Source organism: Gekko japonicus, unplaced genomic scaffold, assembly GCF_001447785.1.
Source record: "Gekko japonicus isolate JY-2015 unplaced genomic scaffold, Gekko_japonicus_V1.1 scaffold1002, whole genome shotgun sequence".
Taxonomy (NCBI): Eukaryota; Metazoa; Chordata; class Lepidosauria; order Squamata; family Gekkonidae; genus Gekko; species Gekko japonicus.
The window spans coordinates 465,961-488,474 of NW_015172033.1; the positions used below are offsets into that span (position 1 = coordinate 465,961).

A 22,514-nucleotide genomic window follows, 5' to 3' on the forward strand; every position below is an offset into this window, starting at 1 on the left:
TCCTGTCCCTGAGCAACAGGGGGAAGGAAATGCATGCTGATGCCACATTGCCAAATTTGCTCCCTTTCTTTTCTTTCCCCTCTGCAAGGCTGCGGGAGGGCAGGTGGAGGAATGGCAGATGCGCGCCCCTGGAGTCCAGGCTTGGACCTCCACTGCTGAGGGAGGGCAGGGCAGGGCAGGAAAGAGAGGCGGCCAGGACAGGACTCTGGGAAAAGGCTATACTGTTAGGGCATCGCCCAGCCCAAAAGAGAGACAACAGTTAACTCTTTCTGTTCTGAGGCTGCAAGGACTGCGTTCCTAGCAGTTCAGCAGCCTACTAGGGAACGCCCCACCCCCTTCCCTATTTTAGCCCGATTCCTTTCCCACTTTCTCTCCTCCACAATTGCCTTCCTCCCGAGCCCATGGTAGCCGGGATGTTCCTTCTCTTTGCTCACATGCAGGCGTGGGCTGGTCGTGCGAATTCCCTCCTTCCCACTTCCCCCCTCTGTTAACCCCTGAGGGGCTCATCCAGATTTAGGAGGGCATTGAGGAGAATATCCTCCTTGTCTGCAGGAAAGAGAGCCGTCCCTCCCCCAATTTGCTGCGGAAGGAAGAGGTGCACTGGCACTCCCCCCAGCCCTCCCGCTTTTTCCTTCCTGGAAGACCAACCCAACCTCAAGTCCGGGGCTGGGCGCCCTTCGAGTTTACTTGTATCAGAATGGGTGAGTCCTGACTCTGATGCTGGAATACAGTTTTTCAAGTGCCAACAGATCCCTGTTTTATGTTCACAGTAAAGCATTCAGTCGTTTGGTAAATTACAGTGTAGCCCTAAACAGATTTATATCCTTCTAAATTCACGGAAGAGGGTTGAAGGGTGTAACTGTGTTAAAGAGTGCATGGATCTTCATCAATAGTAATAGTAATAATACAAATCACTTGGCTATGGGGTATAGCAGCCTAGCGAATGAGAGCCATGATGTGAGGTGTCTGGTTCAAGTTCTTGCCTCTGATAAAAACTGGCTAGCCGTGCAATCCTAAACAGAGTTACACGCTTCTGCGACCACTGAAGTCAGTGTAGGGTGTAATTCTTCATAACACAGATCTGCCTGACTGTTGTATGGATGACAGCAAGAATGTATGTGCATTATAATAGCTTTAGAATCTTCTTTGGAATCAGGGGATATAGAAATGTTGTTATATTTAGAGCACAATACATCCAAAGTCTTAGGCTACAATCCTAAAGATGTTTTCCTGGGAGTAAGCACCACTGAATAAGGTGGAGTTACTTCTGAGCAGACTTGTTTAGGATTGCTCCTTCTAAGTCACATTGATTTCAGTGCGTATGTGCTTAACTCTATCTTCCAAATCAATTGGGCTTGAAAAATGATGAACTCTGAGTGAATTTTGCCCTGTCAGCCCAGCGCTAGGCATGCTCAGGGGGTACGCTGCTCTGAGTTCAAGGGACAAACTGCCAGGTAAGCATGGACAAGTAAAGAAAAATAATGGTAGAGCTAGATTCTGTTCAGTGTAGCAAATGTAACATTACTGGTTATGCCATTGTGTTTCTGGACAGCTATTTGTGTGAATGTTGCTCTTGAGGTAATTGAACTCTCAAGCAGAAAAACTCCCAGAATAATGCATGCTAAATATATCCAGAAATAGTCTTCTCCTTCAGTTCCATACGTCAGATGAACATAATGATCTAGATCTGTGTGTTATTGTCATCTTTTTTTGATACTGACCTAATGTGGCATTTTCTTTAGTTTTTAGCTGAATCCTACAGATTTGTTTGGAAACCATTGAGTTCACCTGGAGTGATGCACATGGGCTTGTAGCCTCATGACTTTTTTTGGAGCTAGAAGTTGTATTCCAGACAACCAGCAACTAGAGAAACCCCCTGGTTTTACAGCTAATCTCCAGACTGCAGAGATCAGTTCCCCTGGAGAAAACGGATGCTTTGGAGGGTGGGCTCTATGGCACTGTACCCCATGAAGATCCCTGTCCTCCCCATGCTCCACCCCCAAATCTCCAGGAGTTTCCCAACCTGGAGCTGGCAACCCTACCTGCCACAATGGTGGCTAAGGGGGATCTGGCAACCCTCAAACAAGAATAATAAACTTAGTTTGATCCTTGAATTTGTTAAACATCTTCATTATGCTGCACGATAATTTGCTGCTCATCCTCCACCTATATATATGGACTGGTAATTTCCATTTTTGTTTCTGTCTCTGTCTTGACTCTAATTGGCCTTTCCCAGCAACTAACCCCCCCCCCCCATATGTAATGGTTGAGGAAATTCTGTTTCACTGTATCTGAAGATGTTTGCGTGCTCATGAAAGCTTATACCTTGAACAAAACTTTGCTGGTCTTAAAGGTGCCACTGGACTCAAACTTTGTGCATTCTAAACATGCCTGGGTTCCCTGCCTGATCTTTTCCAGGTGCTCCACAGCCACGGGCCACCTGAAGAAGATCAGGCAGGGAACCCAGGCATGTTTGCATGCATGCCCTTTGCAAGGGGGTGTGGTATATGCAAATGAGTTATGCAAATGAGCTCCTGCACCTCTTTTTTTACAAAATGACCCCTGACACACACACATTATTGTCTATTCCTATATGGAAACTGATTCAAAAGTATTTGATTCATTATGCAAGACTGTAGTAAGATACTGGAGAAATAGAAGTGGGGAGTACTGTATCTACAGTCATTACTTCACAACTTGGTTTTATAGCCAGTATAACATTGCTGTCAGATACAACAGTCTTGTTGTGAGCCACAAACAGCTAAGGATCCAGTTTCTAGTTGCAGTACAAGGAGAAAAGAACACAGCTGACATGTTACACACTTGCTTCATATTAGGTGCACTGACAGAGTAAGGAATTAGTTTTAGAACCTTCTTTCGCCACCATGGTTTAGTTCTAAAATTTGCAAAGTACCCTTAAATACCCGGTTGCCTTCGAACGATGCAGCATATTTTTCAACCACAATCTTGCTAAAATCATTTCCCATACCACTGATATTAGAAGAATGGTTTGCCCTGATCAGCTTAAACTCTGCCACCATGTAGAAATTAACTGTTGTCATTTTTTTCTAATCTAAGATACCCAGAAGCCCTAATCATTGTCAATTATCATTTTAAATCTATCTTTCCATGAGTAAACATGTATGATACAGTACCTGGGCCATGTTGCAATTGCAGTAGAAAGGCAGTACAGTCAGTAAGATAGTTCCAGTAACTAGTCATTGTGTGTTCTTTAGAGCTTTGGAATGTCACTGCTGTTGAAAACTTCAAGTAATCTCTAGAAAAGGTTAATCTTAGTATTTACTTTATTGTAGAAGTTTGTATTTACAATAGGGTTATGATACTGACTGTGCAGCCAAGGACGACTGTGTAAGTGACTGGAATACAGAAAGAATTAATGAATTCATATTTACTGGAGAAATAAAAATATTTTATTGGAATTTCACTCATATATTGCTAGTGAAACAGCAGTTCATTAACACAGAATACTGGCCTGCATCTAACCAAGCAGTTCCAAAGATGCATGACCATGCATGTCTTAAGAGAGAATGGTCATTTCTGCCAATTTCACCTTCCCATTTCAGCCCATGGAACCCCTGACATTTTGTTCTTGGAGGCAGTGGACCCTCAGGAACAGCACAGTGGGAAGTTGTAGTGGAAGGGGAGGAACTGGTAGAAATTGCTGCCCCCTCTTAAGAAAACTTAAGTGTCCTAGATTTTTGGAATGTGGCTGCACAGAGGCCACTATTAAAAAAATTATCATAAACTGGAAATGGGGGGCGGGACCTGGCACACTGGGGTACTTACCTCACTCTGGTGAAAACTGGAAGTTACAACTGGAAGAGAGCCAGTTTGGTGTAGTGGTTAAGTGTGTGGACTTTAATCTGGGAGAACCGGGTTTGATTCCCCACTCCTCCACTCGCAGCTGCTGGATGACCTTGGGCAAGCCGTAGTTCTGTCAGAGGTATTCTTGAAAAGAGAAGTTTCTGTCAGAGCTCTCTCAGCCCCACCTACCTCACAGGGTGTCTGTTGTGGGGAAGGGAAGGGAAAGAAGTTTGTAAACTGCTCTGAGACTCCGAGTGAAGGGCGGGGTATAAATCCAATCTCTTCTGCTTCTTCTTCTACATGGCAAACCATAAGAGTTTTTGTAAAATTCTAGAGCATCTACCATGTCACTTCCAGTTTTCACCAGAAATGATGTAAACACACTGGCGCAATGCTGGCATGTTTTCATCCCCCCCCCCCCAAGACAGGAGGCCTGGCATACCTATTAATATGAAACAGACCATTAGTGCATCAAGGTCAGCTTTTTTTACTCAGACTGGCAGCAGCAGAGGCCTTTCACACCACCTACTACCTTATCCTTTTAATTAGCGACCCTGGGGACTAAACCTGGGACCTTCTGCATGCCAGGAGGGCTCTACTACTGAGCCACATGTCTTGATCAAACTAAACAGATTCCAGAGTTAGAAGCAAGCTTCCATACATTTGTTTTAGGCCAGTGTTCTGATCCAGAAAGCTCTGTGTGTGTGTGCGCGCACACACACAAGTCTTCTTTCATTCCTAAATCCCCTTAGTTGAATTTGGATGAGGACCATTAATTTAGTTTCCATAGCAACAAGATGATACATACTCTTTTTTCCTCCACTCAGAACAAGGGCAATGGGTAGGCTTCATTTGTCTTCATTAATGTCATCATTCAGCCATCATTCAGCCATTCATATTTGGCCATGTGGTGCCATGATGTTGGCCATTTCCACATAGATTATTTGCCCTGGATTTGATGCTGCTGGGAAACGTTTTTCTCCTGCTACCCTGCAGTATTGTGAATCATTTATGTACCTTCTGGGGTTTCCCTGACATTTCCCTGATCTTTCCAAAAGCTGCTTTGTTCCAAATTTTTGGGAAAGGTTGTAGCAAAGCCTGGGTGGCTACATGAGTGAGCAAGTTTGAATTTTCCCAGTTTCCCCCATTATAACAAACATTTTCTTCATGGCAGACATTTTTTTTTCCACCACAATTTTTCTTAATTGGCAACATGAATATTGTTACATCAGTATAATGTGTGTAACAGATCCTCTGAATCACCAGATTTTTAAAGTAAATCTCTAACCCCTGTTGTTAAGGAGCTAGAAGGGGAAAGGCATATATCTTCAATGAAAGAGGCTACAGAGAGGAAGAGGAGGAGGAAGAGAACATAAGTACATAAGAGATGCCAATGTTGGATCAGGTCAAAGGCCCATCCAGTCCAACACTCTGTATCACACAGTGGCCAGAAATACCAGTGCCATCAGGAGGTCCACCACTGGGGCCAGGACATTAGAAGCCCTCCCACTGTTGACCCCCCCCAAGCACCAAGATGACAGAGCATCACTTGCCCCAGAGTCCCTATCTATAGCTTGTGGCTAATAGCCACTGATGGACCTCTGCTCCATATGCTTATCTAATTCCCCTTTGAAGCTGTCCATGCTTGTAGCCGCCACCACTTCCTGTGGCAGTGAATTCCAAGTGTTAATCACTCTTTGGGTGAAGAAGTACTTCCTCTTATCCATTCTAACCTGACCGCTCAGCAATTTCATGGAATGCCCACGAGTTCTTGTATTGTGAGAAAGGGAGAAAAGTACCTCTTTCTCTACCTGCTCTTTCCCATGCATAATCTTATAAACCTCAATCATGTCACCCCTCAGTCGTCGTTTCTCCAAGCTAAAGAGCCCTAAGCGCCTTAACCTTTCCTCATAGGGAAAGTGTTCCAACCCCTTTATCATTCGAGTTGCCCTTTTCTGCACTTTTTCCAAAGCTATAATATCCTTTTTAAGGTGTGGTGACCAGAATTGCACACAGTATTCCAAATGAGGTCTCACCATTGATTTATATAGGGGCATTATGATATTGGCTGATCTGTTTTCAATACCCTTCCTAATAATCCCCAGCATAGCATTGGCCTTCTTTATTGCAGTCACACACTGTCTCGACATTTTCAGTGAGTTATCTACTACAACTCCAAGATCTCTCTCTTGATCTGTCTCTGCCAGTTCAGACCCCATCAACGTGTATTTATAGTTAGGATTTTTGGCTCCAATGTGCATCACCTTGCACTTGGCCACATTGAACCCCATTTGCCATGTTGACGCCCACTTGCCCATCTTTGACAGATCCCTTTGGAGTGCCTCACAATCCTCACTGGTTTTCACCACCCTGAACAACTTCGTATCATCCGCAAATTTAGCCACTTCACTGCTTACTCCCAACTCCAAATCATTAATGAACAAGTTAAAAAGCAGTGGACCAAGTACTGATCCCTGCGGTACCCCACTGCTTACCCCCCTCCACTGAGAGAACTGCCCATTTATACTCACTCTCTGTTTTCTATTAATTAGCCAGTTTTTGATCCATAAAAGGACTTGTCCTTTTATCCCATGATTTTTGAGCTTACTTAGGAGCCTTTGATGAGGAACTTTATCAAAAGCTTTCTGGAAGTCAAGGTAAACAATATCTATTGGATCCCCCTTGTCCACATGTTTGTTCACCCCCTCAAAGAACATTAACAGGTTTGTGAGACAAGATCTTCCCTTACAGAACCCATGCTGAGTCTGCCTCAATAGGTTTTGTTCATCTATGTGCCTACTAATCCTTTCCTTAATAATGGTTTCCACCAATTTACCCGGTATCGACGTCAGACTGACTGGCCTGTAATTTCCCGCATCTCCTCTGGAACCCTTTTTAAAGATGGGAGTGACATTTGCTACCTTCCAGTCCTCAGGAATGGAGGCAGATTTTAAGGAAAGATTACATATTTTTGTCAGGAGATCCACAAGTTCACATTTGAGTTCTTTCAGAACTCTCGGATGTATGTATCCTCTCGGAAGGAGGATTTATACCCCGTCCTTCACTCGGAGTCTCAGAGTGGCTTACAATCTCCTTCCCTTCCTCTCCCCACAACAAACATCCTGTGAGGTAGGTGGGGCTGAGAGAGCTCTGAGAGAACTGCTCTTGAGAGAACAGCTCTGAGAGAATTGTGGCTGACCCAAGGTCACCCAGCTGGCTGCATGTGGAGAAGTGGGGAATCAAACCTGGTTCTCCAGATTAGAGTCTGCCACTCTTAACCGCTACACCAAACTGGTTCTCTGTAAAAAATGAAAACTGAGAACCTGTTATACATTTGGATATAGAGTTATATGGATATTCTGCAAAATTCTTTTTTAAAGGAAAAAGCCCTGGTGGTGAGGGTGGGGGGGAATGGCCACTGCCAGGGGACTGGGGAGGGAAATTGTGTGGAAACTATGTGCCATGTGGAAGCCCCATTGCTGCTGTACTGAATTGGTAACTGCAACAACAACAGGAAAACTGTCTCCATGTGGAAAATACCATTATAAGTCTGGATACATGATCCCTGATTGGCTTAAATCATTCAGACAACACTTTATTTAAAGCATGGCACTAAAACTACTGCCAAGACTGGCAGCAAACAGGAGAATAATGGTAAGCTTTCGGAAAGTTCTGTGAATGTTTTGGCCCCTTTCAAAATCTCCTTATTCATGTCAAAAATGTTTGTCCCAAATATTTGAAAGAGCATTAATTACTATTTTCCAATAGTACTCTGCTCTGCCAGTTGGCCTTACAACTGCAGCTGCAGTTGTGCCTTATGCCTTATGCAGCTGGAAGCCAAATCCATTCACATACTACCTGGCAATGCTAAAGTGACCGACTGGAGTGATTATCTTCTCTTGGTGTGATTATCTTCATTTCATGTGGTTGATAAGAATGACCAGATACTTTCTTTTTGATCTACCAGAATCTGCTACTATAGAAACAGAATTAAACTGGGATGACAATAGGGATACCAGAGATTTGCAAGCTGTGGCTCCGTACAAGAGATCCATACAGCTTTAGGGCTATTCTTTATTCTGTAGTACAAAATTTAGTTCTGTAGTACCATAGGAATGTCAGATCTAACTTACTTGAAAGCTCTTCTTTTTAAAAGAACAAAGCAAAGGCAACATCCTAGAGACCCCTTAATAATAAGCCTACATTTTAAAAATATGATTATAGGAGGTGATAACATTATTCTGAGACTGTGTGGAAACAGAGTTGAATCTTTTCAAACATGTAGATGTGAGAACATCATGCTGTAGATGCACAACTTTTATTTCAGTTTGCTTCCTGGAAAGTGGAAGATCCATAACATTGGCACCATTGCTGAGTGGCCTTCCCCTCTACTTTCGTTCCACTGAAAATTAGATTACATGCTTAGATGTGGGTACACCTAATTAGCGGATAATGGGATTCCTTCACTGACACTTTAGACTGTCTGTGAAAGCCAACTCATCTGCATTACACAACATTCTCTTTTACTGTTTTGAGAAAGATTATAAAATAAATGCAACAGGCATAAATGCTTCCTTTTTGTAGGTATCTTTCCTTTTGATATGGAAGTTCTCAAGAAGTAATAAACAGTAACTGACAAAAGAAAACTGACATATCTTTCTAGGGACAGATATTTTTAGCTCTACCCAAAGCATTCTATAATATACTGAGTATGTTGCAATTTTGACCTTGTTATCATGTGAGTTCACTTAGGCCAACACACAGCACATAGAGGAGGGAAAAGCACAACCTGAGAAAAGATATCAGTTACAAGTAGACTGGATGCTTCAGAATTGGTGAATGGGAAAAATAGAGTAAGGATAGCTATAGGGAGAGACTGTGGCATAGTGGCAGAGGACCTGCCTGGCAAGTAGAATGCCCCAGCAAACCCTAGCAAAGAGTGACAGGAAGCTAATGCCTGGAGGGACCTTGTTGAGCCTGAGACTTGGGAGAGTGGCCAATTCTGGAGACCTGCTACCAGTTCAAGGAGATAATATTTGAACTAGATGGACCAGAGGTCTGTTGTAGTACTACTACAGATGTCAGGCTTAATCCCTTTCCTGTAGACTTTATACAATCAGGGGCTTTGTTATATACCAAAAACCATTGGCCTTGGTGAGGATTACTATATTTATACATTTTAGTCTGATTTAAAATACAGCTGCCGACCGTAAGACCTAAGAAAAAAGTGAGATCTAAAATTGATATAAGCTAATAAATAGATGCACAGTGATGTTATAGGATTGATTGGAAACTCAGCTGCATAAGGCAGTTAACCAGCAACCAGGTGTTTCATCACATTTAAGAAACGGTTAACATTTACAACTCTTTAATCAAGCAGCATCTTATGAGATTAGTCCTGAGTGTCCTCAGCTCCCTATAAAAGCTTGTCAAAGTTAAAAACCTCAGTATCTTGCAAGAAAGACTCAGAGTGTTGCAGGATGGGACCCTTAACTTTGTAATTAGAAGGAACTATCTGATGCTAAATTATGACAGCAGATCACCCTCATCCAGACTGGAAAAATGGTATTCAGGACTTAATTAGACAGCTGTTCTGCAGGATTTCAAATTCTCATATTAAAAAAAAATTGCAGCATCTTAAGAAGTCTGATTTATCCAGCAATAGAAGAATCTTCTCCTCTGAGACTCATGCTATAGAAAGGCTTTGAAGGAAAAGGAAGCAGGATTTAAAACTCTTGTTAGAACACTGGAGTTCTGGAGAAACTGGAATGCCACCACTGTTTTGGATGGCTCCTTGGCTAGGAAAAGCAGGGATGTATCTTTTTCAGACATAATTTAAAAGAGTTGAAGAGAGACCTGGGATCAAGTATCTCACTTTAAAAAGACAGGTTGCTTACCTGTAACTGATGATCTTCGAGTGGTCATCTGCGCATTCACACCTCTGGGATATAGTGTGCCTGTGCCGACCTCGATTGGTATGTCTTACAAAGCAAAAGGGATTTTCATTCCCGCTCCCCAGTCACGCGCCAGCCCCACTGCGCATGACTAGGGGAGGGGCACAACAATCCCGCCAGTTCCTTCTGACCGCTGCCATCAGTCGCAGAGCAAAGAACAATAGGACTGAAAGCAGAGGGGAAGGAGGGCGGGTGGTGTGAATGCACAGATGACCACTCAAAGATCATAAATTACAGGTAAGCAACCTGTCTATCTTCTTTGTGGTCTCTGTGCATCACACCTCTGGGAGATTAACAAACAAAAACAAGCCTATCTGGAGGAGGAAGCTGAAGGTCCTAGACTTGCACCACCTGTAACACTGCCCGTCCCACCACAGAACGCTGATGAAGACGCACATCCAAGGCATAATGCTTCACAAACTTGTGAGGAGTAGCCCAGGTTGCTGCACAACAGATGTCACTGAGCGATGATCCTCTCAGGAAGGCTGTATATGTAGCTACTGCCCAGATGGAATGTGCTCAGAGCAGACCTGGAAGTGGCCTTTTGGCCAGCAGGTAGCACAGTTTAATCGTTTCCACAATCCATATGGATAGACACTGCGAAGAGAGCTTCTCCCCTTGCACAGGTGTGTTATAGGAGACAAACAAGGCTGGTGACTGCTGGAAAGGCCTCATCCTATCTAGGTAGAACAGTAGGGCTCTCTTTACGTCCAATGTGTGAAGATGACGTTCCTCGTCACTCACAGGGGACAGAAAGAACACTAGAAGAACAATGTAAGCTTGCAAATAGAACTCGGAAACAACTTTGGGCAGGAAAGAGACATCCGAGGCCAAGGTGACACCATCATGGTGAAAAATTAAGTACGGTGAATCACAACGGACTGCAGACAACTCACTCACTCATTTTGCTGAGGTAATAGCTACCAGAAAGGCAGTCTTCCACAAGAGAAAATGCAGACTAGATATGGCCATGGGCTCAAATGGTCTGCCCATCAGCTTGGACAGCACCAGAGGTAAGTCCCAGGAGAGGGTATGGCCACAAGCCAGAGGCGAGCAAGGCCCTTCAGAAACTGCTTCATTTGAGGGTGAGAAAAAACGGAATAGCCATCCACCGTAAGATGATTAGCGGAGATGGCGGCCAGGTGCACCTTCAATGAGGAACAACTAAGACCCAAATCTAAGCAGGACAACAGGAATCCATAAACCGCAATCAAGTTTGTAGGAGGCGGAGGTAAACCCAACGACTCAAGATAAGTTAAAAATTTCTTCCATTTCCCATCATAGGAAGCATGCGTAGCCGGTTTGCGACAGTTCAACAGAACATGATCTATCTTGCTTTTAAGCTGTGCTAAAGGATCCTCCACGGTGTGAGTTTGAGGTGTGGTACATCATGGTGGAGCACCTGGCCCCCCTGAGCCAGGAGGAGATCTGGTGCTGGAGGGAAGTGGACAAAGGTGCCCTGTGACATGTGGAGTAGAGTCGGGAACCAATGCTGACGTGGCCACCATGGAAACTGGAAAAAAAGGGGGGGGGACTCAACCCAGGATATGACTACGAACCAAAAAGGGCTAAGCTAAACCATATATATAAAAGTACAAATATTTATTAAGGTGTACACATGTTAAAACTTTCCTGATTTAAAAATTACTTTGTCTAAGATCAGACTATAAAAGCTTATCCACTATACATACATATGATACTTTATGTATATATAGTGGACTAGCAGTAAAGCCCGTTGTGGAAATAAATACAACGGGATCTAGAAAGAGGCTCTGGGGGAGTGCTCTGGCTTTGGGCAAACAGTGTCATTTTGCTGTGGTGACCTCAGCAGGTATAATGACAGAGTCCACTGTTTTCTCCAGAGGAACTGATCTCTGGTCCCTGAAGAGCAGTTGTAATTTTGAGTGATCTGTAGCCCTCACCTGGAAATTGGCAACAATTGTTACCCAGGACGAAATGGCTGGTTTGGAGGGTGGAGTCTATGGCATTCTACCTGTCTGATGTCCCACCCCTCCGCAAACCCCACCCTCTCCAGGCTCCACCCCTCAAATCCCCAGGAATTTGCCAGCCTGGAGTTGGCAACCCCATCTCCTTCGCAGCTAACCATCAACCTACCATTATCTGCCCCTTTGACTTCAGCTGACTTCCGCCCTCCCTTCTGCAGAGCAATTGTAATTTTGAGTGGTCTCCAGCCCTCACCTGGAGATTGGCAACAATGGTTCCCCATGAGGGACTGAGTGGTTTGGAGGGTGGAGTCTATGGCATTGTACCTGTCTGAGGTCCCACCCCTCCTCAAACCTCACCCTCTTCAGGCTCCATCCCTCAAATCTCCAGGAATTTCCCATCGGGAGTTGGCAACCCTATCAGGATTGGCCCCAATATGTTTTCTCCCAAAGGCCAAAGTAGGTGACTGGACCAAACCTCATTGCCTACCAACAGGCACTGAGGGGAAAGTAGGGTTGCCAGCTATAAGGAGGGAAATACCTGGAGTTTTGGGGGGTGGATTCTGTAGAGGGCAGCATTGGGGAGGGGCGGAAGGACTCAGCAGGTATAATGTCATAGGGTCTACCCTCCAAAGCAGCCATTTTCTCCAGGGGAAACTGATCTCTGTCATCGGGAGATCAATTGTAGCAGTGGGAGATCTCCAAGTCCCACCTGGAGATTGGCAACCCTAGGGGAAAGTCAAATTTCATGCAAAATTATTCTGGTTGGGGCAAGCTAGATGAAAACATATTACGTGGCACAAGTTGTCTATTATTTCTCTTCGGGCACAATTTTCTATTCATGAAGTGGCACCTCCAGAGTTTTACTCATTCTCAACATCTACTGTGATGGATCCAGCACAAAGTTTTTGATTGTATTAGAGCTCTTAAGGAAGCAGAAACATAAGGAAAAGACCATGGTAGCCACTTGTGCTAATTTATTTACTGTATCCTCACTTGCACTTTTGCTGGCACAAAATACCGTATAACCAATTTCTGGGCACTATAAAATATAGGGAAGAAAGTGCTATGTGTTGCACAAGATCTTGTGGAAATGGAACAAAGTCTGTTTATGTTTCTGTGTGTGAATCACTGGATCCAAGAGTTCGTCATGATACTAGGCCAACACACAATTCTCACTGTGCAAATACATTGAATGCTAGAACTGGAGCAATCAATTTGGGACTGAGATCCATTTTCAGGTAAATATGTGAGAAGTCTTCTTTTCATTCAACAATCAACCTATCTTAAAATATTTTTTTCCCTTTGCAACTACAAATCTCAACTTTAAAAGTCAAATCTGCACACATATGGGAAACATGCTGCAGCAAGTCACATCATCTGCTTCACAATTAGCTATGCGCTTATCAAGGATAATGCAGAGGCCACTGGGGAAAGTTCTGGTGGGCTGATGGACTGGGGGCCCTTTACATGACAAGACTCACCTTGCTTACTCTAGGCTGCCCTTGCACAAGATGAATCTGGTCTCACTCAGGCTGGCCACCATTGAGACCAGTCTGGCCTTACCCAGGCCAGCTCCATGCAAGATGAGAGATTCCTCACCTCACCTGAGACTGTCCCATAGTCAGCCTTTCTCCTTGGGGGGTGGGGCCATGGAGGGTGTGTGGTCCTTTCCCTCTCAGCCATTTTGCTTTCCCAATCCACCCCTGGTAGAATGAAAAAGTGTTACACATCTCTATCCTTATGCTTGGGAAGGGTTCAGTTAAGATGATGGCTCCTTAACAGCATAGCAAACAGCATTAATCTTGTACCATACCATGATCATCACTGTACAACATCAGATATATTGTCACAAAGAAATGCAACTGTTATACATTTGGAGTACTTATGACAACTCACAAAATGTTGGGGGTGAATCGTCCATTATTTGACAAATAAATGGAATAAGTATGCCTAAGAACATTAATTTACTTACATCTCTTCTGGGGAAAGTCCCTAGGAGCTTGAATTCTTCCCATGGATATCCCTTGGAAGCTACAAAATCAAAGACGACCTGCAGTTTGCTGTTGGCTAGGAAACGTCGCTCAAAGAACTCTCCACTGGGTGTCCGGATGCGCAGCTTACTGACTGATTCAGTGTTCTCCTCTTTTGGCTCTGGAGGCAAAGACTGTTCTAAGGATAGCCGAATAGCCTGAAGAGGGGGGAAAATGAGTTTCATCAGCTGTGAATCAATAGGGTACACTTTTTTTTGCTTTATTCCAGTATTGTGTAATTAAAAATGACATATTTGCAGATTACCATCTGATTCATTTTAAGTTGCTGTCTCAGCTTCTGTAGTCAGAAAGGCATTCTCTCCAAGGCTTTTGAACCTCCAGTAGTCTGAACTCATGTCAAGGGAAGGAATGGCAACCTCTTGTTAATAATGGCTGGATCTATATCTTGTAGCAGCCTCTGAGCATTTAGGTTGTAGCAGACATTCTTATACAAGTGCTTGGGTTTAAAGGACGGAGAAGGACTTCTGTAGCTTAGGACATACTGGACCCCATCTCCCTGGCAATAGTGCTGTGAGGCTACCAGACTGGACTGCAGGGTCCTTGCTTCCCTGCTCCCACAAGAAGAAACCTCATAGATATAACTGAGAGATACAGGGTTGGATCAACTGGTGGATTTCTGCTGATGGAAGAGTGGGGTGATTTTTGTTAATTTCTCCCTCCCAGTGCACACTAACTCCCCCTTCATGCTGTTCCTGTGGGTCTCTTGTCCTCAGGAGCAGCAGTTTGGCAGTTCAACAACCAGGAATACACAGATACTCCATGTCACTTGGAAGGCCCCAGTTCAGTACTCAGGTGTATATTCCAAAGTGCAAACCCCAAATTCAATCCCTGGCATCTCCAGTTGAAGGGTTTCATACAGCAAATTTGGGACAAGCCTCAGCTGAAGACCCAGAGAACCACTGCCAGTCAGAGTAGATAGTACTGGGCAAGACAGACTAAAGATCTGAGTCAGTGAAGCAGAACCAGGTGGGACTGATGGATCGTAACATTTCAGTCTATAGATGGGGGATATAATTTCTCTACTACCTAAAAGAGCCCTCACAAAAAAGGGGAAACACCCCCCCCGCATGTCAGGGGGGGAAAAGATTCTTGTCCTAGTGACACTCACTCTGTGGCTCACAGAGAGCAACAGTCAAAATTACTGTCAACCAAACCAGCCACATGACTACTGAATGCTGTGTGCCACCACACTAAACACATAATAAGGTAATATAATATTAATATTAGCCATTAAACTATAACTGTAACCATTTTAATGATCAGCATACCTCTGTGCATGTGGGGCTGTCTGTGTACACCAGTGCTGACCCTTAGCCAGCCCTTGTGTATCTGGAGTGAGGGGAAGGGCTTCTCTCTTGGCTTTCTGCTCCCTCAGTGTGCTGATCAGGCAAGCAAGTAAGAATGCTGAGAGAATGAGATTGCCAAGGCATTCAGAGGAGGGCAGGCTGGCCACGGAGAAAGGGGAATAAAGCCACTACTACCACCCCAACGTGGGCAGCCTATTCTTTTTCTGGTAGCTGTGATGGTTGTGGTGGTGGTTTTGCAGCTTTCTCTTCTCTTTGTAGCTGCCCAGGTGCTGGGACGAGAATGCAGAGGCTGTGGAGAAGGGTGGGGGTTAATGGACTAGACTGAGCCCTTTACTTCCATCCAAGGCACAAGGCCCTCACCTCAAGGAAGGTAGCAGTTGACCTGACCTACAGTCTCTCTAGGAGAAGCTGTTCCAAAGTGCAAACCATCTGTCAACCACAAGCCTCACTGAGAGCCTTGCCCAACTTTCCTGGAACATGGGGCAGGTGCCATATTGGGGAAAATGTTCAGAAGAGCTACAGGTAGCTCCCAAGTCACCGAGTATCACTGTTCTAGTGAAACCCTTTCACCTCTTGTGCTGGTTTTCTATTTGCAAGGAGGTTTTTAACAAAAGGTATAATGAAAAATATGACCACCCCCCTGCAGTCTTTCAGCTTTCTACCTTATTCTGTCCCCTTCTGGGGCAGGATTTTGCTTACTGTCTCACCTGTCCTCCTGTTTCTGGAGGAGGAAGTTCTTTTCCTCATGACAGTTCTATGGTTTTTATCTCAATGACACATCCATCTTCATTCATTTCTTAATAACTGCCCACAAAACAACTAATTAAAATAAATCCTCCTCTTATAGTACATTATTAAACCTATAGTTTACTGCATAGTGGTGATAGGTAATTTAATTGTTGAACAGAAAGGGCTTAAGAAAATTTGATTGAGGGAATAATTGTCAAGTGCCAAATTGCTTTTTAATGCATAAAATCAAAACCATTAAATATTTACACAAATAAATTAATTTATGAAAAACCTGTAACCTCCTCCTAGGCAAAATTCTTGACCATTACTAAAAAAACCCAGAGCAGATAAGAAAGACAGACATCTGTATTTGACTTGAAACTTGCATTAAAATGATTTGAACTAATACACCTCATCCAGATTCTGTGTATATTTCTATGGCTGTTTCCACACAAGGATCTTTACTCAGATGGAACATGCCCCCACTTTACTGAGAAGCTTATACATGACGCCATGCTCTTTTCAAGCATGACTTTTGGGGCTCCCAGGGTTTTCTCTTTTAAGCTATAACCTTTTGCTCTGACTTTAAAAGAAAATGGCAAGCCAGCTGCAGGCTGAAGGGGGAAGAGCTTGGTGCCACTTTCAAAATGGTGGCACTATGCTCCAGCTTTCCCCTCCTTTCTGTGGGCTTTTGTGCCTTTAACAAGTGAACTGTGGCTCAACTGCTGGGGAAAAGGAGGATTTCCGGGGGGGGGGGCAGTGGCAAGATTCTTCACACTGGAGCTTTTGCACCAACATGATGAGGAAGAAGGGGGTGGGGAGAGGTGGCACCAATAGCAAACTGTGAGGGGATGGGGAATGTGGACTTTAGTCCCATGAGCCTCTATCCTGCTTGCTGCTGTTTATGCACTTGGGGTAGCTTTTCTCACCCCATGTGGAACCAGCCTATGTATTCTTTGGCCCCGGTCACACGGAAGGTTTGGCCCGGGAGAGGGACGGATCAGGGGCGCAGCAAACAGGCGCGATCTCACCGCAACATCTGGGAAGCGGTGCGCACCCGTCCCCGATCCGTCCCTAAAGCCAGAAAACCTGCTGCAAAAAAGAACCACCTACAGAGGAGGACTTACCTGGAATGCCACATCAAGCACGGCCGTGGGATCGCCGGCGCGCCCATTGTCCGGAGCAATGCAGGCTCCCAGCTGAACTGTGCATGTGCACACATGCGCAATTCGGCTGCCGTGCTCTTCCTTCAGTGGCTGCCCCCCCCCGGCATCTGATCGTGCCGGGGAGGCACTGCGCGGCGGCTCAGGAGATCTATGTGATCCCGCTGCCACGTGTCTCTTTTGGTGTGGCTTTCAAAAGCCGCACTTTGCCCATGCTTCCCCCCACCCCCCATGTGGCAGGGGCTTTTGTATACCTTCATAGGGGTTGGCTGGAAATCAAATAGCATTTTAAATAGAATCTATGATATTAAAACCATTTTTGATGCCTACCAGAGCATTTGAATGTATTGTTCTCTGCTATATAAGTAAGATATAATATTTCAAGTTTTAGGTTATGATACTATACATGCCTATAAGAAGGATATTCCTACCAAAGTCAGTGGGGCTTATTTCCATGGTATGACTACCATCCAGAATTCCACATTGTACTGACTTTCTGACTGAGCAATACCACGCTACAAACTGTGTTTTTAACTACTGTATTACAAATTCATGCCAGAGGGTTCACTCATTTACAGCCAACAAAGAGATGCAGTTATATCTAAATATCACTGAAATTTCTTATGTTTATGCAGAAGCCATTGATTTTAGCGGCTTACTCCCAGTTAAGTTTTCTCAGGACATACAGTTACATCAGCTGAGCCATAAAATTCCACTTATTTTAACAGGCCTTAGGTATGCTTAAATGTCTATGGATTCTGGTTTGTTTAGGAGTAAGATGATGAAGAGTTAAAAAATATTTTGGAGAAAGAAGAGTCAAAGTCACAAAAGTAGTCAAAAAGATCAACAGAACAAAGCAAGAATCCAGCTGAAGGCCCAACAGTCAGGGACTCCTTTAGACGATGTGCAGGCCTACCCCAGAGAGGTTTTCGGAGCTCAAAAAATGCCTGAGGGTGCTCTGTCCCCCTCTCCCATGCTGTTCCTGCTTTTTTGCAGTGTGGTATAGAGGAGTTGGAGTGCTCTTTCCACAGGTCCTCTTTGCCACCAGAGAGAGGTGAGATTGTCAGGTTTATTTTAAAAGCTCACAGCCAGGATATGTGACTGCACAGGTGACTACTTGATGAACAACAGTTACAGGTAAGTGAAACCCTGTTTTCATCCTTGTGGTACCCGTGCAGTTTCATATGGGAGAGTAGCAGGCTGACTTCCCAGTTTCAGGAAGGTGGGTGTGAGCTCTCAATTGACTAGAGGTTGCAAGTCTGTTCTTCCCACTGCCATAACTCTATATCCACGGAGTAGTGCTTTATGAAGGTGTATAAAGATGATCATGTTGTAGCCTCACATATGGAGTCATATTTTTATTTACAGAAACTTGTTTAGGCCTCTCGGGTCCAGGACAGGTCTCACCTCACCTTCTTTTTGACCAGAAAGTATCTGAAGTAGAACCCTGAGTGCTGATCTTTTAGAGGCACTATCACAATTGCCTTTTTGTTGAGGAGGGTGTTGACTTCTGCAAGGAGTTCTGGAGAGGGGACTGGAGGGTTGTATAACAGTGGTGAGTGGATTGGAAGAGAAGCAAATGCTATCATGTATGCTTTTGTCATGGTGCTGAGTACCCATTGGTCTTGGAAGGTGTCTTGCCAAGTGAGTTGTCAGGGGTTTAGTTCCACTGCTGAATGACATACTGGGCATGAGATGTAGTTTCAAAAGCCCTGCCTAGTGGGCTGGTTGGGTTTTGGGCAACTAGGATCTGGCCCTGACCCTGGGATCTTGCCCCTCAGATTTTTCTCTGCCGGGCAGGAGGCTCAATAGCAGACATATAGGGGGGCTTGTTGTAATACAAAGGGGGAAGCATGGGAGCACCTCTCCCTCAGAATGCAGAGTAGTAAGGATTGCAATAGGGACTATGTTTCATAGCCAAAGGCATGCTTCCAAAGCCTTAGCAGTAAGCTTGCCCTTTCTTGCTTTATTGAGAGCCTCAACAGTGTTAGAACAGAAGAGGTCTGTGTCCTTGAGTGGTAGGTCCTCAGTTCTGGAGTATGTCTCTTGGGGGAGTGCAGTGGATCTTAGCCAGGACTGGCAGTGCAATGCAATCTCCACTGTGATGCTGTGTGCTTCACAGTCAGTGGAGTGCTTAGCTAAGGAGACTGGGTGTTTGAACAGCTTAGATGCCTCTAAGGCCAGTAATTCCGCTAGTCTGTAACATCTCCATGTAGAGTGAGATGTCATCACATAGGAAGAGTTGATAGCGAGCCATTACGCATTGATAATTGGTGATCTTAAAGGTGGGAAAGCAGGAGGCATAGATTTTTCTGCCTGTCTTGTCCAGTTTACAGCCTTCTTTATCAATCTGGGCTGAGTGTTGAATGCCCTTATTCTTCCCTTGAATGTGATCCACTACTAAGGGGTTAGTCATGGGATGCTGAAAAAGGAAAGAGCATCCTTCCTGCTTGGTTCTGTATCCATTTTCAATATGCCTAGCAGAAGGCAACACCGATGCTGGACTTGGCGAAGGTCCAGTTGTGACTTCCAGTAAGCTGTCCATTATGGGGAAGGTAGGAGGTGCCATGTTCCCTGGATGCATAACTCTCAATACTAAATCCTTTTGAACTAGGCGCAGTGGTGAGCAGGCGTCTTTTAATTTCATGGCTGCAGTCACAGTCTGCGGTGATCTGGTATCCCAGGAACGTGAAGTCTGTCACTACTTCCACGACTTCCCCTTCTATTTGCCAAGGAGTGATGGGACCGGATGCCATGATCTTAGTTTTTTTGATGTTGAGCTTCAAGCCCACTTTTGCGCTCTCCTCTTTTACCCTGAGCAAGAGGCTCTTTAGGTCCTCTTCACTTTCTGCCATTAGAGTGGTATCGTCTGCATATCTGAGGTTGTTGATCTTTTCCCCAGCAATCTTAATTCCCGCTTGTGATTCATCCAGGCCAGCATTTCGCATGATGTACTCTGCATATATATTAAATAAGCAAGGTGACAATATACATCCTTGTCATACTCCTTTTTCTATGCTAAACCAATCAGTTGTTCCATATCCGGTTCTAACTGTTGCTTCTTGACCCTTATAAAGGTTTCTCAAGAGACATGTGAGGTGGTCTGGTACTCCCATCTCTTTAAGGACCTGCCATAGTTTGTTGTGATCCACACAGTCAAAGGCTTTAGCATAGTCAATGAAGCAGAAGTAGATGTTTTTCTGGTACTCTCTTGCTTTCTCCATAATCCAGCGAATGTTGGCAATTTGATCTCTAGTTCCTCTACCTCTTCGAAACCCAGCTTGTACTTCTGGCAGTTCTCTATCCACGTACTGTTGAAGCCTAGCTTGTAGGATCTTGAGCATGACCTTGCTAGCGTGTGATATGAGTGCAATTGTGCGATAGTTTGAACATTCTTTGGCATTGCCCTTCTTTGGGATTGGAATGTATACTGACCTTTTCCAATCCTGTGGCCACTGTTGCGTTTTCCAAATTTGCTGGCAAATTGAGTGCAGCACTTTAACAGCATCATCTTTTAAGACTTTGAATAGCTCAGCTGGAATACCATCACCTCCACTAGCTTTGTTGTTAGTAATGCTTTCTAAGGCCCATTTAACTTCACATTCCAGGATGTCTGGCTCGAGGTCAGTGATTATACCGTCGTGGTTGTCAAGGACATCGAGGTCTTTCTTGTATAGTTCTTCTGTGTATTCTTGCCATCTTTTCCTAATCTCTTCTGCTTCTGTTAGGTCCCTACCGTTTTTGTCCTTTATCATGGCCAGCTTTGCATGGAACGCTCCCTTGATTTCTCCAATTTTCTTGAAGAGATCTCTAGTCCTTCCCATTCTATTGTTTTCTTCTATTACTTTGCACTGTTCATTCAGGAAGGCCTCCTTATCTCTCCTTGCTGTTCTCTGGAAATCTGCATTCAGTTGGGTAAATCTTTCCTTTTCGCCTTTGCCTTTCGCTTTCCTTCTTTCCTCTGCTATTTGTAAAGCCTCATCAGAAAGCCACTTTGCTTTCTTGCATTTCTTTTTCTTTGGGATGGTGGTGATTGCTGCCTCCTGTACTCCTAAACTGGCCTTTGCTAAAAATGTCCTCAATCTGATTGAGGTACATTCGCTGTGGTCGACCCCTTCCAACTCTCCCATCCACACTCGTCTTGTATACTTGTTTCGTCTTCTTTTGTTCATCCTGTCTATATGACCAAAGTATCCATAAAATTAAATCATGACAATGACTGACAAACACTAATGTGAACAATGGCCTTGCATCTCCTTGGAAAGCTTGGGTAAGTCAGGTTTGTCAGTTGTTGTTTTTAATTTTAGGCACGATTCCAGGTTCTCATCAATAAGACGATTTCTCAATTTACTGTTGATAAGGTTCATGCTTGAAAATGTTTGTTTGCATAAATATGTAGACCCGAATAAGGAAAGAACAGCAAACGCTAGTTTTTTCAGTTGATTATATGAGTAAGGAATACTATTCCAGGTGTTAAAAATCAACATATCTTCCTTCTCCAGGTCTTTCAAAGCAGACCACTTGTGCTGTGAACTAAGTTCACTTTTGTTTTTCTCCAATATTTCTAAATCAGCACAAAGACGTTCAAATTTCGAGCTCCACATTTCTTTGTTTTTTAAATCTAGCAATTGCATTTAAAAGTTGCCAATGTCAATATTAAAGGGAGAAAAAATTAATTCTGTTACAGTAGCATTAAGAGGTTTTTTAACAAAGGCTAACGTCGCTTTGCTGTTTCTGAATTCCTGAAACCTGTTGAGAAAAGCTTCCCTCATATTTAAAAGTGTTGTTTTGAAATAGCAAATGTCAATATCAGAATTATTTTCTTGGCGATGTTTCAACAGGCTTGGAAAGTGAATCAAAGTTTCTCTTTCAAAATCTTGAGCAAAAAGAGATACTTTGTTTTCGAATGAAATAACTTCTTCTAACATTGAAGAAATTGTGTTTCCTTTCCCCTGTAGTTTACGATTAAGCTGATTTAGATGAGACGTAATGTCTACCATGAAATAAATTTTTTGGATCCTCTGATCGTTCATTAGTTCTGGATAGTGAACACTCTTCTCAAGGAGAAATGCTTTAATTTCTGTTAATAAGGAAGCAAAATGTTTCAAAACGTTTCCTCTTGATAACCAACGCACCTTGTTATGCAGCAGAAGATCTGCATACTCACTCTCCATTTCAACTAAAAATTCTTTAAATTGGCGATGATTAAGAGCTTTAGCTATAATGGAGTTGATAATCTTAATCACCAATTCCATAACGTTGCAAATTTCTTCTGGAAATGTCTGCGCACAAAACGCTTCTTGATGAATGATGCAATGGTAAGTTTCTCGTGATTAATTTTTTCTTTCAAAATAGCAACAAACAATATTATCGAGTGGAATATGATGTTTTTCAATGCACTCGATTAAAGCATTTGCTATATCCTCTCCACGTGTTTGACCTTTGAGTGGCAATAATCCTAACGGTTCTTCTTTAGGACCTGTAGATGAAACAAATCGTACAAAAAGTGAAACTTGCGCTGTATCATTTATGTCACAAG

At 43.8% G+C, this 22,514-nt stretch overlaps 1 protein-coding gene across 1 annotated transcript in view; it reads right to left on the bottom strand.

Moving 5' to 3' along the window:
- Positions 1-22,514, bottom strand: part of LOC107118316 (FAS-associated factor 1) — a 207,026-nt gene that overhangs the window by 16,973 nt on the left and 167,539 nt on the right. The window contains exon 11 of the mRNA XM_015420620.1: positions 13,698-13,913. Within this exon, the coding sequence (XP_015276106.1) occupies positions 13,698-13,913 (216 nt within the window). The remainder of the gene's footprint in view (positions 1-13,697; positions 13,914-22,514) is intronic.